The sequence below is a fragment of the Triturus cristatus genome, chromosome 5_1, assembly GCF_964204655.1.
Source record: "Triturus cristatus chromosome 5_1, aTriCri1.1, whole genome shotgun sequence".
Taxonomy (NCBI): domain Eukaryota; kingdom Metazoa; phylum Chordata; class Amphibia; order Caudata; family Salamandridae; genus Triturus; species Triturus cristatus.
In genome coordinates this window covers 683,174,842-683,197,006 of record NC_140587.1, presented here as the reverse complement: position 1 = coordinate 683,197,006, position 22,165 = coordinate 683,174,842, and the positions used below count along the sequence as shown (strand labels likewise).

Genomic DNA, 22,165 nt, shown 5'->3' with positions numbered 1-22,165 from the left:
AGCAGGGAGTTTAAGGACTTTCTTACTAGCTTGAAAGTCAAGCATCAAAAAAGCACTCTTCTCTAGCCACAGGCAAATAGTGTTGTTGAATGATAGATGGGCACCCGAAGAAAGTGGTTCAGTGACTGCGCTCAAAGGAATCACTCTCAAATCAGCTTTATGCTCAGCCTCTCGTGCCTATTGCTCAACTCCCCAGTCTACAACATGCAAAAACCCTGCCACATTGCTATTTGGAAGAGTCATTGGGACAAAGCTACCATAATGGGCAATGAGCCAAGTTATGGACACTGATGGGATTTCTGTCATGGATGTTTCTCACAAAAGTAAGATGAATGCCTATGCATATGAGCGGCGCCAATGCACTTGGGAAACGGTTTTCAAGGAAGGAGACTGGGTCCTGTTCAAACAAAAATGGAAATGCAAGACTGACACTCTGTTTGATGCTGAACCTTTAAGAGTTGTGACAAGTTAAGGACATATGGTGACTGCTCAACATCCCAGAAGGTCCAGTAGGAGAGACTCATCCCATTTCAAGCATCTACCTTGATGTTCATCAGCTCCAGACCTTACGAGTGAGACACGTCCACCTGAGCGCCCAAGTCAAGCATCTGAGTCTACATCTTGATGTCAGGTGGCAGTGCAACTCCTTTTGCACAACTCGATCTGGAAGAATGGTGCGAGAACCTTGATGACTCGTTGAGGAACTCTAATGTATATATGTTGTCCTTATGTTTTATTTAACAAAGGGGGAGCTGTATTGTCATGTGATTATGTGCAGTAGTACCCTTCTGGTCATAGGCGGACTCCGTACAAAATTACGTAATCAGTTGGGAGATATTTGGGTGTTGCCGATGGGGTCAATAAAGTCTATGATGCAGTGCTTGCATGCTGAATAATAAAGATGTGTATTACAGAGCTCTGTATGTGGCATAGTCTTTTGAATGCTCCAGAGTATGGGTGAATGCTACAGTGTCATGAAATAAAAATGTTTTTGCCCCCAACGCTTTACTTATTAACATTTCAATGTACTTTATTTCACCAAAGAAAGCCCAAGCAATGCATCTCTACCTAGAATCCTTCAAAATGGAAGACTGTCGTTATGGTAGAAAGAGCCTGGTGTACAAAGCTCTAGAGGGGTATGCTTCCAGTACAAATCTATATGAGTGGCGCTAGGCAGACTGTTTGTGCAGCAACCATGTCTAAAGCATGACAGGCACCCCAATTGGATGTCTTGGAAATTACTCTGCATGCTCATTCCATACACAAATAGAACTCAAATTAATTTCCATTATGTCATAAATATTAACATATAATACACACAGATCGATTGAGGTGTGTCTATTAGTAGACGGGGTGGCTCCTCCACTATGGCGGAGGACCGTTGCCCCACTGCTTTCTCCAGTGTGAGAAGCAGAAACATAAAATCGTAATAACTTTCTTTTAGTACCATTTTATGTTTGGTTGCGGGTGGGCAGGCAGGCCATGCTGCTCTGTGAGCAGCCAGGACCGGGGAGGCGTGGTGTGGCCACACCTGAGGGCGCAATGACTGGTTGGTCGACCCTCTGGGGCCACCCAAACCAGTGATGCACACTCTGCCATTTCTCCATGCAGGCTGCAATGCAGCCTGTATGGAGAACATGGCCTTCCCGTAAGCCCCTGGCTGGGCAGCGTCCCCACCAATCACAACGCTGCCATTGCTCACAGGGTGAAAAAGAAAAGAAAATGCTATACACATTCCTTTGAGTTCTAATACAGATCTAAGTAAACATTGTATAAGCCTAGAACCAAATTCTGTTCCATTAGTTAAGACATGCTCATTCCAGAGTCTACATCACATCACTATCTGTACTATCGCAAGATCGTTCTTCAGCTGCTTTCAAAGTAGTTTTGGCATACTGTATTGTATTTGGTTGGCTATTTATCTAGCACTTTTTACTCTAAACAAGGTCCTGAAGGGCTTTTTGGACAGCTATCAGTCTACTTTATTGGAGACCAATGTCAGTGATTTAGTAAAATATAAGGGTTATAATTATTCATGCTGGATGCACTCAGTGCCAAGATCTCTGTAATGTCATTCTCATGCCTATTAACATGACATTGTCCAGCTTCATATGTGGTCTCACATGTCATTCCATTGACTGAGTACAGCCATAATATCATCCACGCATCACATGTGCATCTCTAACCCTTTGCACATTAAATGGTGATCACATATCTGTAGTTTTTTCTAAACTGTACTCCTCTTGGAGCTTAGAGACGTTTATCATTCTTACACACGTCTGTAACCAAATGAATACTCGCTTTGCACAAATGCACGGACTATAATGATGCACTGTTGATGCTAATGGCAATGCCATCCAAAGGTTATAATGTGAAAAGCAAATAAAAGATTCTGTAAAGTGCAAAACACATTGCACCGCAAGGTGTAAGGATCAAAGGATCAAACACATGCGGTTTCCTGGTTGGCACAAAGGTACAGAGAAAAAGATTGAAGCCTAGTAAAGATGGAGTCAAGCAGTGTAAGGCAACCTCACACTGGCCAGCCCTCAAAGCAAAATGTACTTAGTTCTACAAATGAACTGAGATGAACCGAACAATGCAAAAATAATTTCCTGAGGGGGTCTGGAAATTCAATGCCATTGGCCTGCTCCTGGTGAAGAGAGAAATTGCCATTAAATGGGGACGCAAATCAGCTCCCACGTTAAAAAGTTGGTTAAATAGCCTAACGTATTGCAACACAAATAGCGATCTTTATGCGGGCACATTGCCACGTTCCTCACGCCCGAAGGATATCTGGGGCCCCCTTAAAAAATACACGGCTACAACGCGCTTGCCTTCCACCACACAATTAGAACAGGGCATAGTTCCCACTGGGGTGGGTTACTAGGTGGCCTTTCCTTATTAAGTGACAGCTCTCATATTATTCAGTTAACATTTCACATTGCTTATTGTTAAGACGGAACCCAGCTGTGGGAAAGTTAGTAATGGACGGGTGGAGTGGTTCGGCCATTGGACGTTGCCTTATTTCCGACTTGTTTACAATAACTGTTTTTTGTGCTGTTCCATTTAGTGGACTTTGGCTGCATATTCCTTTCCCGTTTTTCTTTATGTTGATGTGTACATGACAGTGAGCACCCATACACCCTCATATTGTATGATTAAAATGGTAAATAAAGTTAAAAAAAAATATGAAACATTATAGTTTGTATTCGAATCAGATTAGAAAGGACAAAGTAGTTTGCAAATTGTTCCAGAAAATAAATTGCTATGATTCAAATACATCTCAGGGGTTTAACATTTACTGGGGTAAGTAGGTAGGAAAAAGCCATGGCTAGATTGACTGTCAGTAAAAACAGAAGTGTTCATTAGAAGACTGTTTTCCTCTGACTTTAAGGTCATTAATCTGGAATAATAAAATGTCAATCAAAGCAACTGATATGAATTATAACTTTTTATGGTATCATGTACCCTATTAGTGGTGCAAGAAACATTTGCTTCCGATTTGAGGTATCTGCATGGATTTCTATATTATATGGTTGCACCAGCAAACATTTCAATGGATGCCAATCAGATGGTTTCCAAATCAGCTGTCAAGAGATAGGTTAATTACACAAACAAATTGCAAACATAAACAATCAATAGGGAAGGTTCAGCAGGATCATCACTGCTTAAAGTTAATAAATAAATACACACAAGTATAGTAATTTCTTAATAACATCTGCCACTTTCTAGGAAGACACATTACCATACCATTCAGGGAAGATGATATTTTGGGGCACATTTAAAAGCATTATGGTTAAAGGGATAGGAGAAAATCCCTCACAGTGAATTGGCACTGACGACAGATAGGAGAGAAATACATTATAGTAATCTATTCCACGATCAGAATTATATCTCAACATATAGCTCAAGTCATCATCACAGGAAGCTGTGACTCAGTATGAGACAGACTGCCCTCTGATATAAATGTGGTAATGTGCATTTTATAGACCGTAACTGGTGCTTTCTTACCCAGAATGACGTCTGAGAGCCAAAGGCGCTGATTTGACCAGTTTTTATTTTCAACATTAACTTAAGAGCAAAACCTCATGATTTGTTAAAAAAAAACTTCGTTCACTTTGACATTATGCTCCAAGATCTTAAATGCCTTGGGCGGCTCCTCCGCTATGGTGGAGGAGCGTCGCCCCAGAAACAGAAACCTAAAATCATATTAACTTTGCGTTATTATCATTTTAGGCTGCTTCCTGCTGCTTTGCAGGTCGGTGAGTGGGCGGGGGTGCTCTGCTCTTTGAGAAGAGCAGGGGCAGAATGGTTTGCCCACTCAAGTGCGTAATGACTGTTTGGGCAGTCCTCTCAGGCCACCCAAACCAGTCATGCGCACTTTCCCCTTCTCCTTGCATGCATGGAGAAAAAGCCCAGGCCCCCATTTCCTGGGTGAACGTCAAACCAGGACGCTCAAAATGAAGTCGATTCTCATCAAAATCACAACGCTGCATTGCAGCGTTGTGATTGGTCAGGGGAGCTTGAGGGCTCACCAATCACTACGCTGCATTTCAGCATTGTAATTGGTTAGTGGGGCCTGCTTCCTGTTCCTGGAGGTGCTTGAGGAGGGCAGGAGAAGAGACGCGGCACCCGGCCATCAGCAAGGTAAGTTTATTTGTAATTTCTTTTTAATATAATTTTTGCACGGATTTCCTGTGCACTACCCCCCACAACTCCCTCCCACGATCCCCCTGCACCCACTCCACCACCTGCGAGCCATGCTGGCCGCCCCTGTGCTGGAGATTGAATGATTTCTTGTTGCCAGTGCTGCCTAGAGTTAATTTGACTCACATCCAATGAAATTCCACAGAATCTTGGACTTAGCAGACACAGTTTGCCTGCTGGCGAGCTTACCTGCATTCACCTTTAGTTTATCTTGACTTTGCCCCCCAGCATCCATCTTCAAACTCAGCTTTGTGGCTTCGTCTCCTGGCACGACACTTTACAAGTCCCAACACTTTCATAAGTGTAGGTAGATATTTTTGCTGGTTTTCTAACAAGCCCCTTTCAATAATAGTCAACTCTTTTCTTGTTGTTGAGGTCAGGTGGTCGATATTTTTCAATCACAACCTTTGAACCAATCTCCTTAATACTTGATTCCTCTTTATTTCTTACATTTACAATTTCTGATTTTTTCTGTTTCACCACCTACTCCAAATATTCTATCATAAAATATATTTGCATCTTTAAATTGCAATTCTTGAATTTAGATCTTCATGTTATCACTTGCATTGAGTGGTACTTAGGGCCACATTGTAGGAAACGTCTTTATACAACATCCATACTGGAACTTTTAACATGATGTTTCAAGAATGTATTACTTAACCTCTTCTGTGCCCATGACGAGATAGTCTCGTCATGGAGCACGGTCGCGCTGTACCCATGACGAGGCTATCGCGTCATGAAACCCGCCCACTAACGAAACGCCCGGCACAGGAGGGGGAAAGTGCGTGGCACCGAAGGGGTTAAGACAGAAAATAGCTTGTATGTTCGAAGCAAAGAGGGGTCAAGCTGGGCCAATCACTAGTTATTTGTGCCTCTAGAACATCTGTTAAAACCATTAACCATTAGTAAGAAAACACCCTGAGGTAGACTTAAAAGTACGATTTCAATCTACACCAAAAATGTGGCTCATCCTCCAATGAGGCATGTGCATCTGTTTGCGATAGGTTATTCTTGTGAGTTTCCTATTTGAACAATATATCCCCTTATCTCAACGAATGTGTTGTCTTGCAGTTTTCAAGACCTCACCATTAGCAATCTAATGTAACTCCTAAAGTTGCCTCGCTCTAATCCATGCTGATTCTCTAGATAGTTCCCCTTAGTTATGGTGCTTGTATTAAGTCTACAACCCATCTTACTACCGATTGTCATGAACAGAGGCAACTGACTTTCGTTAGAGAGCATCTGGTTAAAAATGGAACACAGGGAGAGCACATGTATATATATTGATTAATTAGTTAAAGGTGATGCTTCCTGACCCTGGAAGACAAAGCAAAGAACAGTGTGACAGGGCCTGTATTACACTAAGTGCCTAAGGAGTGCACGGACACTTTGTTGTAGCAGACGTTCCTGTGGCCCCTTCTGTAATATTGATCGCACTGGTGCTACATGTGTGTTGGTACAATTTCAGGTGGGGGTGGGGGGAATTCCCTTATTTGCATGGGGTTGTGGCCATATGCAAAAGATGAATCACTTTTCCTCTATGCCAGCACTGAATTCCAGATGTGTGAACAGGGCCAAAGAGGCTGTGAGGAGATGCACTGCTTGTGTACCACACTGACGTGGCTGGCACACAGCCAATGTGTTCTCCCAATCGTGCACCATGAAAGTGGAAAGGATACCCCCAGAACATTTCTCTGCAGGCAGGTGAAATCACTCACTTCAACTGACACACCTGCAGATGAATTTCTGCCCCACCTTTTAAATAAAGGCAGTGTTGCCACCTGCACAATTAAAGTGGAACCGGTAGCTTCAAACAAAAGATTGGTCTACCACTAATGTGCTGGTCCCAGTAAAGACTTAGGTTGATGTCTGCACTGCAAACAGTACATTTCATCAAATAATTTAGGGGAATTATCTTCCCAGTAAAGAATTGTGTTGTTTATAATGTTCAAGGGTTTTATAAGTTTTACCAGATTTGTTCAACACATTAGTGTCAAGGGCATACATTTTTAATTCCCCTAATCCCTGTTATATTACAGACGTGCCATATGCTGATTTTAGCATGGTTAGTGGACTTATGTTAACTTATTATAAACATAAACAGAAGACACCGAATATAAACATTTATGCTGTTCTTAAGACCACCATAGTGCCTTCCAGTGCTGCTTACAACAACAACAACTGAGAGAAAGGAAAGTTAATGCCAGGCTGAGCAAAAATATTAGCCCCAATGATTAACATTTTTTTTAGGAGCAGCTATGGCACTTTGAGTTCATTACACATATCTAGATGTAATACCCCTACTTAGTGATAACTCACTTAGATAATATAAAATGGGATGATAGAGTTCTTCATATGCTATAAGCCAATGATAAGTACTCTGGTATGCATTATATTCAAAACAATCACTGTATTACTTATCTGTGTTTCGACTTAGATACAGGGAGGGACCAATTGCCTACAGGTCATTGATCCCCCAGACTCCCTGAGCAGGTACCCTCTAAGTAAGAGCGCAAGAAGTCCTATTCTGGATTTAGCCTTCTTCTGCTTCATCTGTGAGGTGCACCTTAAACCCTGTGGCACAGCAAGTCAAGGACCCACCACAGGACATGCTCCTCCTATATGGGGAGAATAAAATATATAGCTGAGAAGGTGGTGAATGGTAAAAACATATTTGAGTTAAATCTGCAAAATTGTTTGTTTCCAAGGCATTCTATGCACAGAGGTAGTTCTTATTGGATTCAAACACTTAGTAACAATGTTTCATTAAAGTCCTCTATTTGTATAGTTTATCATTTTTAAAATGGCCATGAAAGTAATTATAAACAAGAAGCATGCATGACTCTTTTGCTTTTCATAAAATAGGATAAGATTACTATCTACTAATATGCCTCAACATTACAATAATGTATTCACTGTATCCTTTGTGATGTACTAATGTACATATTTTATGTTTTATCTAATTTTCCAGTGTAAAACGTATGCCTGCGTGATGGACAGTCACCTCATGGGTCTCACGATTGATTTTAGCATGGGATTTGTTTGCTTCGATGCTGCAACAAAGGTATTGCTTAGAATAGTAAGAAAAGGCTTACCGAAATGGCTTGATATTACCTCTGAATGTAATATGTTTCAATGAATTGACATTTTCTGATCAAAGAAATATGTTTCTAAAAGTGTTCATTAAATAATTGTCATTAGCTTCATTTACACAATAGCAATTATCACCAGAGATCTTACCCGGCAATGAAAAACATAAAATATATATTAATAGGATGACCTTACAAAATGCAGATTTGTACATCAACAGTTGATTGAAAGTTAGAGAATACAACTTGATTATGTATGTGTCAGAGAATAAAAGAAAGAACTAAATTACTATTTTTATATTTAGTTTCTACCAAAGTGGTATCATTTTTTAGAGCTGTAAACAACATTTGTTACTAATGTGCAACTTAATGATACCCACTGTGTCAATATGGGAAGGATGAAACGCTCAGTCCAAATTCTGAGAAATCTCATAGGTAGTAACGCAACAGTGAAACATTGTGAGAAAGTGGATGTTAGACCCTGGATCCCTGGTTGGCTGAGGTAGGTACCTTAGGCCAAATAGGGACCCGCAGTTCCACGTCATTGAAAGGAAGGTCACCTTCTGAGATAGCTCCCGCTCACCCCCTTGGTAGTTTGGCACAAGCAACCAGGATTATCCTCAAGGCAAATGTGTAAAGTATTTGCAACCACGCACACAGCAACCCAATGATGACACCACAAATAGACTACACACGAGTGTTCTTTAAAACGAGTATACATTTTATATAATAAGATATACGATAAGACCAAACTATATAAATCTAACATATGAGTATGGGTTATTTTTCTCCTGGCTTGTTGTTAGGCCAGCCAGCGTTGTAAGTTCTGACGATATTAACAAGCACGTATAAACATTCCACTGTAATCCTAATACCATGTTATGTAGTTTGTAATGCTAGAATCAGGCACTTCTGCAATGTAACAATAAAGCAATGCGTAACGCAACAATCAGGCACTTTGCAATGTAATATAATGCAATGCGTAGCGCGACGATCAGGCACGTTGCAATGTAAAAATAATGCAATGCGTAATACAACCACCAGGCACTTTGCAATGTAAAATAATGCAATGCGTAATAAAACCATCAGATATGTCGTTATGCAGAAATAAGGCAATGCGTAATACACTAATAAGGTAGTTCGTTATGCAGGAATAATGCAATGCGTAATACGCTAATCAGGTAGTTTGTTATGCAGAAATAATGCCATGTGCCATACACTAATCAGGTAGTTCGTTATGCAGGAATAATGAATGCGTAATACACTAATCAGGTACTCCATTATGCAGAAATTATGCAATGTGTAATACGACATTCAGGTTCTCCGTTATGCAGAAATAAGATATTGTGTAATACACTATGGCACCGATCACGGTGCCTTAGGCGGTCTCTCCGCCACTCCCTCTGACTCGCAGTCAGCCTCTGTCAACAGTTGCCCCCAACACAGGTATGGTGTATCAAAAAGTGCAGCTCCGCACTCCGGCCCCGGTACTGCCACTCCCTTGGCAATACGGTCCGCGATACGAGCCGAAGCAGAGGCTCGCGCTGTCAGAATGAGAGAGAGGCCAAGAGCATCTCCCTCCGAGCCTGCACCCCGCCCCAGGAGTCGACACCTGGGGCGACACAAACTCACTCTTCTCTCCTCGTCCAGCGACTTGGGCCTCCGATGAAATATTTGTGAATTGGCAATGGCGGGCTTGGGCCGGAGGCTCAGCTCCTCCGGGGCTGCCGGTCTGGGCCGCTTAGGCTACGAAGATTTCAGGCTGTCACAGGGCACATGCACACAGCATCGCTGAGACTCCATTGAGCTTCGGATACACGATCACTGGGCACTCCACATGAAGGTCTCAGGCTGCATGAAGAACACGCGCATAGCATCGCTGTGACTCACTTTATTTTTTTACATTTTTTTAATAAATCTTTTTATTGAGATCAAGTATGACATATAGACAACAATCATCAAAACCACCTATATGCATAATGATACAGCAAGTGCATGCCAGAGGACGTGCACTTATTAAAGGAGACATCAGCCAAGGTAGTTACATTTGCAGCGTGCCCAATCGTTGTGCAATGGTATCTTCCCTAGTCAACGGGGGTTCGCAGATTCCACCCCTATATGTGTTCCAACTATCCCATACCTGTATCCATTTATTGGGGCACCCCCTTGCAACATAGATTGTTTTATCTTTTACCATGCACCAGTCCATGTCTTTGCTCCAGTCCACCGTACTGGGCGTCTCCTGGGCCTTCCATGGACTTACAATATTACGCTTCGCCACCATCAATCCCAGAGTTACCCACAGACGCTACTTGGAGGTTAGGTCCATTGGTCCACAGGCGTTCAGGAGAGCTAGTTTTATATTACCATGAATGTTTTGGCCTAATACCCTATCCGTAAGTTTCACAATCCCCGCCCAATAGCTCTGAATAACCGTACACTCCCAAAGCAGATGAAGGAATGTGCCCACCTGTCTACACCTCCTAGTGCAATTCTCATCAGCGCTATATCCCATTCGGACCAGAACTGATCTGGATAGGTATGATTTATGCAGGATTTTGAGCTGCACTAACTGCAGTCTGGAAGAGATGGCCACCTCGCGAGGACAAGCCATCGCCGCTAGCCATTCGTCGTCATCCAGACCGGCCACTTCGTGGTCCCGTTTTGCCCGCAGTTGGTCCAGTGGGTACAGCAAGTTGTTTATCAGTTTTTTTATAGATGAACAATATGGCTTTCTGCGGCAAGTCCCTGTCTAGCACTCTATCCTCCAGTGGAGAGGACTCCGGGAGTTGTTCCCCTCTTGGGAGCTTTGCCAGCAGGACATGCCATATTTGCAGATATCTAAAGTGTTTGGAGCGCGCCATTTCATAGTCCTTTTGTAACTGTTTAAACATGACCACCTCTCCCAACTTCCACATGTCTCCCACCTTAGAGATTCCTATAAGGTCCCACCGATCAAAGCCCTTCGAGCGAATCAAGCTTCTTTATTGGTCACTTCTCCAGAGCGGGGTGGCCTGCGTGATCTTGCCTTCCCACACCAGACTTTTCAAGGCAGTCTTCCATACTCGCACCGCATGCGCAGTGGGTCCTGTCAAGTTGGGGTTCAGCGTGCACGCATATATTGCCCCTTCAAAACTACCTCCCGGCAGCAGCCATTTATCAGTCTGGAAGGCTGGATCACCTTGGGGTCTGTACGTGTATTGGTTGATAGCTGCAAGGTGAGACGCCCAGTAACAGCGCTTTATGTCCCGCAACCCAATACCCCGTCAAACCATCCCCGTGTAAGCTTGTGGATAGCTATGAGCAGAGGCCTGCCCTCCCAGAGCAGGTCTCGCAGAAGACAGTCAATTTCTTTGAAGTATGAAGAGCTGACATAGTTTGGGGCATTCTGTAAGGCGGAGAGTAAGCGGGGAAGGGACATCATTTTGAATAGGGCAGCACGACCTAATAGGGAGAGCGGGAGCGTCTTCCAGTGTCTGACGTCAGATTTGAGACGTGCCAGAGGCGGTAGGAGATTTAGTTAATAAAATCCATTGGGATCCTTGGAGACTCTAATCCCCAGGTACTTGAAACTGTCGACTGCTTCGACTAGTTCAAGACCGCGAGGAAGCGGAGGCAACTTCCCGCTGAGGACTTAAATCACCGACTTCGACTAGTTTATCCTGTAGCCGGCAAATTCACTGGAAACCCGAAAGATGTCTACGACCACGTTAAGTTAAGTGACCAGAGATTCTAGGTAGAGCAAGATATCATCTGCATACAATGAGATGCGATCCTCGCGAACCGGAGCCCATTTGAGGCCTCTGACACTGGGGTCTTTACGAATCCACATAGCCAGTGGCCCGAGGGTCAGGGCAAATAGGAGCGGGGACAAAGGGCATCCCTGCCTGGTGCCCCGGCTAAGAACAAAGGTGGAGGAAGCCCTATTGTTGACTACTACTCTGGCCAGAAGTTTATGGTAGAGGATTCGGACCCACCCTATGAATTCTGGGCCCAGTCCCAATTTACGAAGCACAGCAAACATAAAGGGCCATTCAATGGTGTCAAATGCTGCAGCCACGTCCAGCGACACCACCACAGCATCCTCGTCCACGGTTTCCGCTCGGCCGAGCACTCCATGGAGTCGGCGCAGGTTGTGGGCGGTGTTCCTGGCGGGCATCAAACCCGACTGGTCCGGGTGGACCAGGCAGGTAATGACCCTTAGCAAACCTGAGTCCAGGACTTCCGCCAAAAACTTTGCTTCTCCATTTAGCAACGGAATTGGTCTATAGGAGGAGCACATGTGCTTGAGCTTGCTTTCTTTGTGGATAACGACTATGCTGGCTAGCCGTTGGTCAGCCAGCAGTAATCCCTGCTCTTTGCTCGCTACGAACATGTTGGTGATGTACGGTGTGATTTTGCTCGCCGTGAGTTTAAAAAGCTCTATCGGTAATCCGTTAGGGCCGGCCGCCTTCCCTGCCCGCAAGTCCTGGATGGCTTTCCCCACCTCAGTGGCTGAGACTCACTTTAACTCCGGTTGCACGTTAACAAGGCAATCCTCACGAAGGTCTCACACTGTACAAAACACACGCACACAGCGTCGATGAGACTCACTTGGATTCCGGGTGCACGATAACAAGGCAATCCTCACGAAGGTCTCACACTGCACAAAGCACATGCACACATCGTCGATGAGACTCACTTGGATTCTGGGTGTGCACAATAACAAGGCAATCCTCACGAAGGTCTGACTCTGCACACAGAACACGCACACAGCGTTGATGAGACTTACTTGGATGCAGGTGCACACGATAACAGGACAATCCTCACAAAGGGTTCAGGCTGCAAAAAGCACACGCACACAGCGTCGCTGATCCTCGCTTGGACTCCAGATGCCCACGATCACATGGCACTTCTTACAAGGGTCTCAGGCTGCAACAAGCACACGAACACAGCGCCGTTGAGACTCTCCTGGAAACTTTTGTGTTCCTAAGTTTCCGCAACAGGGAGCCAGCTCACCTCGGGCCCTTGGGGATAAGTTACTTCAGGACACAGCACAGCAAAGTCCTTTCAAGCAGGGGGACACAGCACACAGCAAAGTCCCTTTAGCCTTTCCTTGGTTAAAACAGCAAACTGCAGGCCAGCCCCAGAACACACAGCAAGGGTCAGTCCTTTCCTTCAGTCTCTTCAGTTGTTTCTTCCTTGGCAAAGGTTCATCTTGACCACGAAGTAGCTCCAGTCTTGTTCAATCTTGATCAAGCCATCCTCCAAAGTTCAGGGGCTTCAGATCTCATAGGTATACCCCTCAATGGCTTTGAAGTCTTTGTGTTCAGGGGGGCACTGACCCCTGTTCAAACCAGTTCTGGGTGCCTCCCTGCCAGTGATACCTTCTTCCTTTGATTAGTGGGGGCCTGGATTCTCAATCACTCAGCAGGAGATGGGACAATTGTTTTATAGCAGCAACCCAGGCCTCTTCCCCTCCTGGGGCTACTCCTCCCCTACACTCCAGATGCAGGTCAGCCTGGTGCTGTCTCACCTCCTCCCCTGGGTCAAGACATTCCCCAGATCCTATCGCTTTCAAATCCAGACAGTCAATCCACAACCAGGCAGAGAGACACAGAAATGTTAGAGCACAAAAACCCAACCACTTCTAAAAGAGTGGCTTCTAAACACACAGTGCAAAAACCACCTTCATTAAAAGATGTGTTATTACATTGTGAGTTCAGACATACTAAACTTCACCTTTTCCATCTTAAGCTTTTGGGAAGATAGGCTGGAAAACATATTACACAGCCTTCCCATTCTATCCTTTGGGCAAGATGGCCTTTCAACAGTGAAAAACGAAATGGAGATTATTTCACTGTCAGGACATGGTACACACCTTAGTACATGTCCTACCTTTCACATGCACTGCACCCTTCCCAGGGGGTACCCTGGACCTACCATAGGGGTGTCTGATGTGCATAGAAAGGGAAGGGTACGGTCTGACAAGTGGGTGCACTTGTCAGAACAACATGACAGTTTAACAAACTACGCACAGGCACTGCCATGGCAGGCCTGGGTTCCCTTTTTAAGGCTACTTGTGTGGGTGGCACAATTAGTGCTGCAGGCACACTAGTAGCATTTGCATTACCAGTCCTGGAACACATAGTGCACTTTACTAGGGACTTTACTAGTAAGGCACACATACCAATCATTGACAACCAATTACCATTCCACTTTATAACAGTGGCAAAGTGTCCAAAGCATCTACGTCAGTCAAAAATTGAGGAGGTAGAGGCAAAAAGTCAGGGGTAATCACGCCATGAAATGCCAGGTCTAACAGTGGATTATTAGTTGGGTGGATGGTAGTAGTAACATGAGCCCAAACCATGGTAGCTGGGGCACAAAGCAGACGGGTTTAACTTAAGAAATTCCATTTAGGAGCTATTCTGCTCGGGTGACAGTTGAAAGCTCAGGCAAATGGACTTCTAGAGGCATTAGGCAGGCTGGAGGAAAAATTTTAAAAGCACCATTGGTAAAATATTTGTTACAAATTTGACATTAGTAATGAGCTGGCTGGATTTGTAATAATTATTGGACCAAGAATGACATTTTTTACCTGGTTCCTAAGAGGAGATCGCTTTATTAACTTTAAGAAAGAATACCAATGGTTTCCAATGGAACAGCTCTCCCTGCTACAATGAAAATAACTTTTAGAGCATTGTCCAGGTATGGACATGTTCAACATTAAACTTTTACATGTCCTGCTTTTAAATATGATGCACCCTGCCTTCTGAGCATGTAAGGCCTATTTAGGGGTGACTTTTTTTAAATGTAAAAGGAAGTGCGTGCCTATCTGGAGGGGTTACTGTGAAATATCATATTTGCAGTTCAAACTTGCAGATCTAAGTTACTGGTGACAGGCATTCAGTCATGTTGTGCATTGTCCCCTAAGTGATGGCACAATATGTTATGTTATGTTATTTTATTTTATAACGCGCACAGATACTCAGGAGAGTCCCAGCGCGGAGCCATACCGAGGGTGGAAACAGTAACTAGATAAAGAGATGTGTTTTCAAAAGCTTTTTAAAAGCCAGTGGATCCTTAGTGTTCTGAAGGGCAAAGGGAAGGGCGGTCCATGCCACGGCAGCTTTCCGGACGAGAGAGCTGCACCCCAGCCTCTCGCATTTGAAGCGGGGAACCCGAGCCAAAATTGAGACGAAGAGCGCAGTTGTCTCAGAGGGGTATAATAGGAGAAGCGTTTTTGCAGGTAGGAAGGGCCTTGGCGTAGAGAACACGATGGGCAATGATTAGTGATTTGAACTTAACCCTTACAGCCATGGGCAGCCAGTGCAATGAGCGCAAGTGGTGGCTCACCCTACTTCTGGAAGATATATCAAGGAAAAGCCTGGCTGCCGCATTCTGGACTACCTGAAGCTTCCTCAATAAGTAGCCAGGGATATCCACATAAAGAGCATTGGCGCAATCCAGCCGAGATAGAACAAGGGCACAGATATCTGTCTCCTTCGCAGCCTTAGGCAAAAGGGGAAGGAACTTCCTTAGGGTTTTAAGAAGGCTAAAGCAGGTACTGGTAAGCTTTTTGACCTGAGTGGAGAAGGAAAGGTTCTCTTTAAACCACACCCCGAAATTCTTGACGGGCTTTCCAACTGAGGTAGGCAGGGTGGACTCTGGAGGCCAGAGAGTGTCCCTAAACTTAGGTGGAAATTTCTCGAAGAGAAGAATCTCGGATTTCTCTTCATTGCATTTGAGCTGCGTGGAAGCAAGCCATTTGAAAATGGAGGACAAACAATGCTTCGCAGAGGAGACTGAGTCTGTATTTGTTTTCCAAGTGAAAAGGAGCTGCGTATGGTCAGCATAGGTGATAATCTTCGCTTCCAGTTCTTCTGCCAGGTAAACCAGTGGTGTAGCGTAAACGTTAAAAAGGAGGGGGCTAAGCGAGGACCCCTGTGGGACTCCTGTGGTCACTGTCTGGGGAGCAGAAGAGGACAGCGGAAGTCAGACCTGCTGGACTCGTCCATCCAGGAATGACCTGAGCCAGCCCCACGCACAACCCGTGACCCCAATCTCAGTATGTCGCTTAAGAAGCCGTGAATGCGGGACCGTGTTGAACGCTGCCGACAGGTCGAGTAAAATCAATAACGCCCTACCACTGGCGTACAAACACTCCCGCATGGCTTCCAAGACCTCTACCAGGGCTGATTCGGTACTGTGGAAGGCCCTAAACCCTGACTGAGCCAGGTGCAGGAGGCCCACGCTTTCAACAAACTCAGTGAGTTGTTTAGTCACTACCTTCTCACAGACCTTAGCTAAACTGGGCAAGAGGGAGACGGGGCGGTAATTCCCTGGGCTGAGAGGGTCAAAAGAAGGCTTTTTTAAGAGGGTAAGAATCTTGGCCTGCTTCCATACCTCCGGAACGCAAGCATTCTGCAGGTACAAATTAATGATGCTGTTCACTTTGGCGTTTATAGTCTCAGCCACAGCAGCCAACAATCTGGCTGAGCAAGGGTCCGAAGGAGAGCCCGACTTCAGACCCTTTAGAATTTTAAGAGAGTCAGGCAGGTCCACTGGACTAAAAGCCTGGAGCGAGTGGGTAGGGTTAGCCGATGATAACACTGCCAAAACCCCGACAGCGCTGTCGCAAGAGGAAAAAGATGCCTGTATGGTACAGATCTTATCCCTGAGGAAGCAGGAAAGATTGCCACACCAATAGTCAGTGGATGGAGACGTATTTGATTGGGTGGTAGGAGACGGGAAGCTCTAGACAATTGCAAAGATTTCCTTGGCATTATTATTAGCCGAGTCAATGAGTGCTAAATAGAAGCACCTTTTGGCCTGGATTATGGCCTCATAATAGGTTTTTTGTTTAAGACTAAGTTGCAGCTTAGCCGCTGGACAGAAGTCACTACAGCGCCACCGCCGCTCAAGTACTTTACATTCATGTTTAAGCACTTTAAGTTCCGGGGTGAACCAGGGTTTCGAATGAGACTCCAGAGAAAACCTGAGAGGAAATGACGGAGCTAACTTATCCACCGCGCTGTTCACCCAGTCTGTAAATACAGCAAGGGCGCCCTCAAGATCATCCAGGGGGGAGGACCTAGAGGCAGTCAGGGCCTGATTGAACAAAAGCGGGTCAATTTTGCTAAATGCTGGTTTACGATGGCTACGTATCATTGACATTTAACTTACAGGCCCTGGGTACATTTTGTATCACATACTGGAAGTTTATATGTACGTTTTATATGCCAATTAGGTTGATATCAATTCCACATATTTTTACGGGTCAGGGCACATTCACTGGGAACTCGACTGTAGGGTCCCAGTGTGCAGAGTCCCAAAAGCAGCAGAAAAATCTAGCAAACAGTGGACATGACCCATGCACAAAGGGCCATTTTCCTACACACACAAATTCATGTTTGACATTTTCCGGGCCATAGTTGTGTTGAGAAAAGATACTGGAGAAGAAGGACACCTTTGTGAGGAACAATTAGGGAAGAGAAAGTATGGTAAAATAAAATAAAATATGGAAAGAGACCTTCCAGATTATTGCAACCATGCGAACTGAATTTGACATCTAAAATCAAGAAAATAAGTTCAAGGAAGAGCAATATTTACAAGAATGGATATTTGAGGGCAAATTACAGAGTGCACAAGCGGCAGAGTGATCATAAGGCATTAGAAAAATTAAACGTATGCCAACAAAACTAGTTAAAAACAAATTAATAAAGTTAGAGAACTGTGAGTGGTTGGTCCATCTTTATCATAGAGGGTCGTGTCTCATTCTGGCCACTATAATTAAATGCTTGACACACTCTAAAGTGCAGGGGGGACGATGCTGGATAGAGTCCAGAATTAGACAGTTATGTGGCGAGTGAATACACGGTGTTCAATGCAGGTGTAATCTCACTATAACGATTATGGCCTTTGGCTGTAGTCGGTTAGTGTTTTCTGGTTTGTTGAAAAAAGTGGCGACTAGCAATTAGAACATGGTGTGGATCTATGTACCTGTAACAGTGTGGTTTGATAAGAGAGTGAGCCTAAAAACCTAATTTCCAATATAAAATAAAGAGAAGCAGAAGATGTGGTGTATTAATGGAAGACACAGGCCTCTTTCCTCCAATAACTGCCTTGCCACTAGAGCTAAGAGATTCTGTGATTCTGGGCTCTGTCCTCTGTCTGAAATGTCTTACTGTAGAAACGCACCGTACATAAGGCTTTCTAGTTCTAAACAAAGCTTTGCCACGGTTGAATGCCTGTCCTTGTTAATGAAAACAAGAGAGAGGGTCTGCCGTGAGAGAGGTTTGAGTAAATCCTGTTCATTCAGAATTAGCGGTGATAGTGGAAAGGTGAAGTTAAGGAGCATGTCCTCTCTGGATCTGGTACGAACTGGGCACAGGGAGCAAGTTAGCACATATGGAGGCATCTGCAGTGATGGAACATAATACCTTTGTCTCCTGACGAGGAATAGAGGGTCTTATCTTTCCACAGGAAATTTGGTGGTGTGGTTTGCTGCAGTTACAAGCTTGTTCTTTAGAGCCAAGGTACCACTAAACCAGGGTCAAATCTGCTAAACTGACAGTAGCTCTTAATGGTTTACTGAAATAATTCCTAGACGCATTGGTAACTCCATGCATCCTTGTAAATGCTGGAAGGATACTAACCCCTATGTACCTACCACATGTTGGAGACAGACCTGCTGGTTATTGCATGCATGTGTGGACAAACGCTACTCTATCTTGTAACAGGAAGTGATTCTAAACAGGATACGGACGAAGGGCAGTCAGCTGGTTGGGCTACACCTGATCGTGTTGTCAGTCCTTTTCAGGCCGCAGCTGGGTGTGTTGCATTTCCGGGGCAGCGGGAGAACAGGTCGACATTCAATCTACACAATATAGCTCTCTGATAAATGGTTGTGTCAAGGCAAAAAAGAACTATGCGACAAGGTCTGCTGCAGCCCACGCTCTTTCATTCGATATTGAATCATATTAAGTTTATATGTTCGATCAGTTTGTGAAATATTGTTTCACAGTTTGCAGGGACCAATCTGTGCTGTCGATAACGATTATCTCTCTGTCGGTTACTAAATTACTTTTTTGGTTATGACGTTATTCATTTAGCCTTTCTTCCTTAATCAATAGCTCCAAGGACTCGCGTTTTCAACTTTACTCTAATTTCCCAGAAAGCAGTGCGCGTCTGTAGACTTGAAGATGGACTGTGAGGAGTCCACACAGGGAGCCTTCTATCTGGGAGGCATTCTACATGGACGTCAAGTAGAGCTTGTAAGGGTTCGCGTTGTTTGTTCTCGGATACCAATGACTTTGCTCCTGCTTACCCTAATCTCATTGGTCAGGAAGGCAGTGAAGCAACAGATTTTAAAAGGGCTGTGAGATCCCAGTTTATTTCCTGTAGTTTTCCGCGCGTGTTTTTCCTTCCACGTTAGCAGCAAATATGAGCCTATTTGAGGCACAGTGAAATGATAAAGGTTCAAAACGTTGATGTGCCCAGGTGTAAAAGCGTAAGCGATGTCACTCCCGCTACTTCTGGCACTTTCATGAATAAACATCTGTAATGTGAAGGAGGAAAGGCAGGGTTCCAGCACATCCTGGCAAAGGCAGCCAGGACAATCCTGTGCACACATACAGTAAATCAAATCAATGTTGACAAGGGTAAATACAGAAATGAAAAAAGAAGCATCCGCAAATGAACAGGTGGTTCTGTTTAATTAGCATAGCCAGCCGACACGTGTTTCATCATGGAAAGTGTAGACCACGACTCTTCAGGGCTGTAGCCTTAGCCTGAAAGCAGTGGAAGCTAGAAAGAGTATAAACAAGGACAAAAAAATGAAAACCCACAGCCGGTGATAATTCCAACCCGGCCGGGTAAGCAAAACAAATCAATGCGAACGGTTGGTAAATCAAGCAAAACGAGTCTGCGGAGTCTCTAAACTCGGGCAAAAGTAGTCCTGAAAGTATCCGCCGCCAGTAATTCAAAATCAAGTCATCCGTGTTATAAACGTGTTGGAGAGGTATAATTTCTGGCAAGTGAGTAATTGGCACAAGGTTTCAGCACGAGTAAGTATCAGCGAACAAATCAGTATTGCTAGCGAGTCCAACGTCCTGGCGGCATCCGTTGAGTGTATGCCGGATACTTTCAGGACTACTTTTGCCCGATTTTAGAGACTCCGCAGACTCGTTTTGCTTGATTTACCAACCGTTCGCATTGATTTGTTTTGCTTACCCGGCCGGGTTGGAATTATCACCGGCTGTGGGTTTTCATTTTTTTGTCCTTGTTTATACTCTTTCTAGCTTCCACTGCTTTCAGGCTAAGGCTACAGCCCTGAAGAGTCGTGGTCTACACTTTCCATGACGAAACACGTGTCGGCTGACTATGCTAATTAAACAGAACCACCTGTTCATTTGCGGATGCTTCTTTATTCATTTCTGTATTTACCCTTGTCAACATTGATTTGATTTACTGTATGTGTGCACAGGATTGTCCTAACTGTTTAGCTGTACGTTTTTTCTACACGGTTTGAGCGGTTTTTAGGGTTCCCCCTCCCTGTTTGCACCATCACACTTATTAAGTTCACACTATTTACGTTTACTTGCAGAGCGCCAATACTTCCTAACTGTCAAATACCCTTCTCAGACTTTCTGGCAAAGGCAGCCTTCAACTGTCAGTCACCCTTACACATGCCCACCTCCAGCAGGGGAATTGCAAGACTTTTAATCAAGCCAGAGTTAGCTCACCTAACGTGTACTATAATGTTTGTGTCTAAAAAATGCTTGCAGATTCTTGGAAACAATATGCTTGACAATTGCAATAATGAAGGATGATTTTGCAATCATGTGATTGTCGAGGTCATAAAAGCCTCGTATAAAATCCAAATTTAGAGACATAGAAAATCATATAAAAATGCACGAGTGCTTCTCTGCTTTTTCTCTGCAACGTTTTCTATAGTGACATTTGAACATAATATTATGTAACTGTGTATTCGCATAAAACCGGCTTAACTAAACATTATCCTCGCAGCCAAAAAATCAAACTCATTAAAAATGTTAATTTTATCAAAAAACATGCTCCTAGCAACCTAGAAGTAATTAAAGAGTACTAAAGCAAAACAAACAAAAAAAGAACAGAAACCTCCCCCGGCTTGTTCACATCACAGAGCCATACAAAACGAAAGGTACCATATAAAATTGAGGTTTATAAGAAGTTGCGTGGACCTAAAATGTACAGATCTACTTATATTTTATTTTTAAAAATATGGCAAGCAGCTAAACGTTTACAGCTTTCAACAGTTTAAAAAACGTGAGGGGCAGATGGATACTGTTGTTGCTACCTCAAGGGGCCACTGACGGCAGAGTGGGACTGGCATTACTCTCCAATTGTACACCACATCCCCTGCTCTCACCCCGCAAGACCAAAACTCAAAGATTCCCTGCTGGCATGGCCCATCTACACCCTGCATATCCTGTCCCACACCGTGCATGGTCCATCACACATCCTGCATGGCCCATCCCACACCCTGAATGGCCTGTCCCACACCCTGCCTGGCCCGTCCCACACCCTGAATTTCCCATCCTACACCCTGCATAGCCCGTCCCACACCCTGCATGGCCCCTCCCACACCCTGTATGGCCCATCCCACACCCTGCATGGCCTGTCCCACACCCTGCATGGCCTGACCCACACCCTGCATGGCCCCTCCCACACCCTGTATGGCCCAGCCCACACCCTGCATGGCCTGTCCCACACCCTGCATGGCCTGTCCCCCACCCTGCATGGCCTGTCCCACACCCTTCATGGCCCGTCCCACACCCTTCATGGCCCGTCCCACATCCTTCATGGCCCGTCCCACACCCTGCATGGCCCATCCCACACCCTGCATGGCCTGTTCCACACCCTGAATGGCTCGTCCTACAACCTGCATGGCCCGTCCCACACTGTGCATGGCCCCTCCCACACCCTTTATGGCCCATCCCACACCCTGCATGGCCTGTCCCACACCCTGCATGGCCTGTTCCACACCATACATGGCCCGTCCCACACCCTGCATGGCCCGTCCCACACCCTGCACGGCCCTTCCCACATCCTGCATGACCCATCCTATACCCTGCATGGCCCTTCCGAAATTGTCCCTTGTTACTACTATTCCAACATATAACAGGGATTTCAGGAGGTTGCGGTATGCTCACAACCATTTCTCACAGCCTTTTAGGAGCAGAGATTGTTCATGTGGAGGCGGGGCAGTCGTTTTTAACGTTGACCCTTATAGAGGAGTAAAAGCAGACATTTACCTACTCCCATAGGCAGAAGCTTTCTGATTTTGCCTAGCTGCACGGTTATAATAAAAAAAAATGCACCCAAGCCAATTTGGACTACCATCA

At 44.8% G+C, this 22,165-nt stretch overlaps 1 protein-coding gene across 1 annotated transcript in view; it reads left to right on the top strand.

Annotated features, from left to right (window-relative positions):
- SNTG1 (syntrophin gamma 1) overlaps window positions 1-22,165 on the top strand; it is a 2,687,950-nt gene that overhangs the window by 2,310,316 nt on the left and 355,469 nt on the right. Inside the window, exon 18 of the mRNA XM_085605648.1 lies at window positions 7,679-7,771. Within this exon, the coding sequence (XP_085461774.1) occupies window positions 7,679-7,771 (93 nt within the window). The remainder of the gene's footprint in view (window positions 1-7,678; window positions 7,772-22,165) is intronic.